The following is a 2,542-nucleotide window of genomic DNA, read 5'->3' as shown; positions in this document are numbered from 1 at the left end:
AAACGTTTTCCTTGTAATTGCACAGAAAAGACTTTATTAACAGAGAAATAGAAAATACAAGCACTGAAAAAGGCAATAACGAGTATACAGGAAAACCATATAGAATAATAGAACTATAGAATAATGCAGAGCGCACTGGCCTGGGGCCTAAATGCTGAGAGAAGGTAAAGGTTGAAGATGTCTACAACAGTCTTTGTGCAAAAGGAAGATAGTAATGGACTCATTATTATGCCTTCTTGGGGCCCATGGTGGTGACTAGTCTTCTGTCCACTCTCTCCTCAGTGAGTGTGGTCACTAGTCGTCTTTTTGCAGGTTCTGGCACTGATGGTGAATCAGATCTTCTTTCAGCACCACTTGAGCCGTAACTTGACCCATTGGAACCACTGGTGATGCCACTGCTGGAGCCACTGCTGAACCCACTGCTGGAACCCTTGGTGGCGCCACTGGTGGAGCCACTGCTTAACCCACTGCTGGAACCACTGCTGAACCCACTGCTGGAACCCTTGGTGGCGCCACTGGTGGAGCCACTGCTGAACCCACTGCTGGAACCCCTGATGGTGCCACTGGTGGAGCCACTGCTGAACCCACTGCCAGAGCCATTGGTGGAGCCACTGCTGAACCCACTGCCGGAGCCAGAGATGGAGCCACTGCTGAACCCACTGGTGGAGCCACTGCCAGAACCACTGTTGGAGCCATTGCTGAAGCCTCTTCTGGAGGTACTGCTGGAGCCACTGGGGGTGCCACTTCCAGAAACACTGGTGGAAACTCTGCTGGAAACTCTGGCTGAACTGCTGCCGCCACTGCCAGAACCGCTGCTTGAACCACCTTCTCCATCCACCAGGCTGCGGTACATTTCTATCTCACTTTCTAGCCTGGTTTTGATGTCCAGAAGTTGATTGTACTTGCAGGATTCGTTCTCCATTTCACTACGCACTTGAGCTAGTTGCTCCTCCAGGTTGGAGACCATTTGTTGAATTTGAGCCAGCTGACGAGCATAGCGAATCTGAGTCTCAGCCAACGCGTTCTCCAGAGAACATTTCATAGCAAGTTGACTCTGCAGGTCTATCTCCATGGTCTGCACAGTACGTCTTAATTCAGCGAGCTCAGCCTTGCCATTCTCAGCCTCTGCGCTGCTATAAGAAATCTCATTGTTCAGTTCAGCCAGCTTTTGGTTGTATTCTTCCTCAGCCTTTCTGCGATTTTCTTCCGCCATGTCTTCATATTGAGACCTTATGTCATTTAGAACTTTAAGGATGTTGATGCCTGGAGCAGCGTCTACTTGGACAACGACATCACTTTTTTGCCCTCGCAAGGCCTTCATGGCCTCTTCATGATTCTTCTTGTTCAATGCAATTTCTTCTGTCAGATCTTCAACTTGACCCTCAAGACTAGCCTTTTCCAGAGTCAGGTCATCCAGAGCTTTACGTAACTCCTCAATGTCCATTTCCACTTCTTGGCGCATGTTTAACTCCATCTCGTACTTTCCTCTGAAGTCGTCAGCTGCAAGCCGGGCATTCTCAACCTCCACAGTCAGCTGGTTGTAATCTTTAGTAGCGTCGCTGATCTGATCATTGAGGTCTTCAATGGTCTTGTAATATTTGCTGTTGTCGACATCTTTAGGTTTGTTTGTTTCATACCAGTTTCTGATTTTCTCCTCAAGTTCTTCATTGGAGTCTTCTAAAGCCGCCACCTTATCCATATAGGCAGACAAGCGGGAATTCAAATTCTGCATGGTTTCCTTTTCTCCTGCCTTAATAAGACCTTCCCCACCTTGTGAGCCAAAACTATAACCTCCACTTGGTACACAACCTGAGCTTCCTAAATTAAAACCTCCACACCCACCGCTGCTATAACCTTGTCGCCCACCTGTGCTTCTGCTAGAAAACCCACCAGTTGATCTACTACTGAATCCACCACTATAGCTTCCATTGCCACTTCTTGGGACACTGCTGGAGCTACTTACCCCTAATCTTTGCCCACTAGCACCACTACTCCCGGAGACTCCACTAGATGCACCAGTATGTCCACCTGAACTGGCCCTGTTACTTACAGTAGAGCTGCTGCCATAGCTTCTATTTTGTTCCATAGTGGAGCTTCCACCATGTCTATCAATGGAGCTTCCACCATGTCTATCAATGGAGCTTCCACCATGCCTATCAATTTGCCTTCTACTAACAACATCACTGAAGCTAACACTAGGCCCTGTTCCTGTTTGCCCACTAGCATGTACTTCTGAGCCTACTCTGTATCTAGCCATTGGGTTGCTCGCTAGGGCACCACTCTCTGTACCCCTAAAGTTTCTCTGCATGCTGCTGTGAGTTGAGCTTCCATATGCAGATCCAGAATCCTCTGCGTGGTATCCAGTAGCTGCTCCACTTCCTCCTTTTTGGGCACTTGCTCTAGATCTGAACATATCATGTGATCCTGCAGAACTGATTTGTTCTTCATGGGCTGCTTGGCTGCTGGCTCCTTTGTAGGACATGTTCTCGGTGAGATGATGGTAGAGATCCAAGAGAAGCTGTCAATGTGCCGGATGAAACTG

The 2,542-nt window shown here is 48.3% G+C and overlaps 1 protein-coding gene across 1 annotated transcript; it reads right to left on the bottom strand.

The window, feature by feature from the left end:
• Positions 1 to 226: 226 nt before the first annotated feature.
• LOC130274514 (keratin, type I cytoskeletal 10-like) lies at positions 227 to 1,732 on the bottom strand. The gene has a single exon (XM_056522948.1). The coding sequence runs from the start codon at positions 1,730 to 1,732 to the stop codon at positions 227 to 229; it is 1,506 nt and encodes a 501-aa protein (XP_056378923.1).
• Between the last annotated feature and the right edge of the window lie 810 nt (positions 1,733 to 2,542).

Source organism: Hyla sarda, chromosome 5 (assembly GCF_029499605.1).
Source record: "Hyla sarda isolate aHylSar1 chromosome 5, aHylSar1.hap1, whole genome shotgun sequence".
Lineage (NCBI taxonomy): Eukaryota > Metazoa > Chordata > Amphibia > Anura > Hylidae > Hyla > Hyla sarda.
Note: the sequence above shows the minus strand (reverse complement) of the source record. Positions and strands in the feature narration are given on the sequence as shown.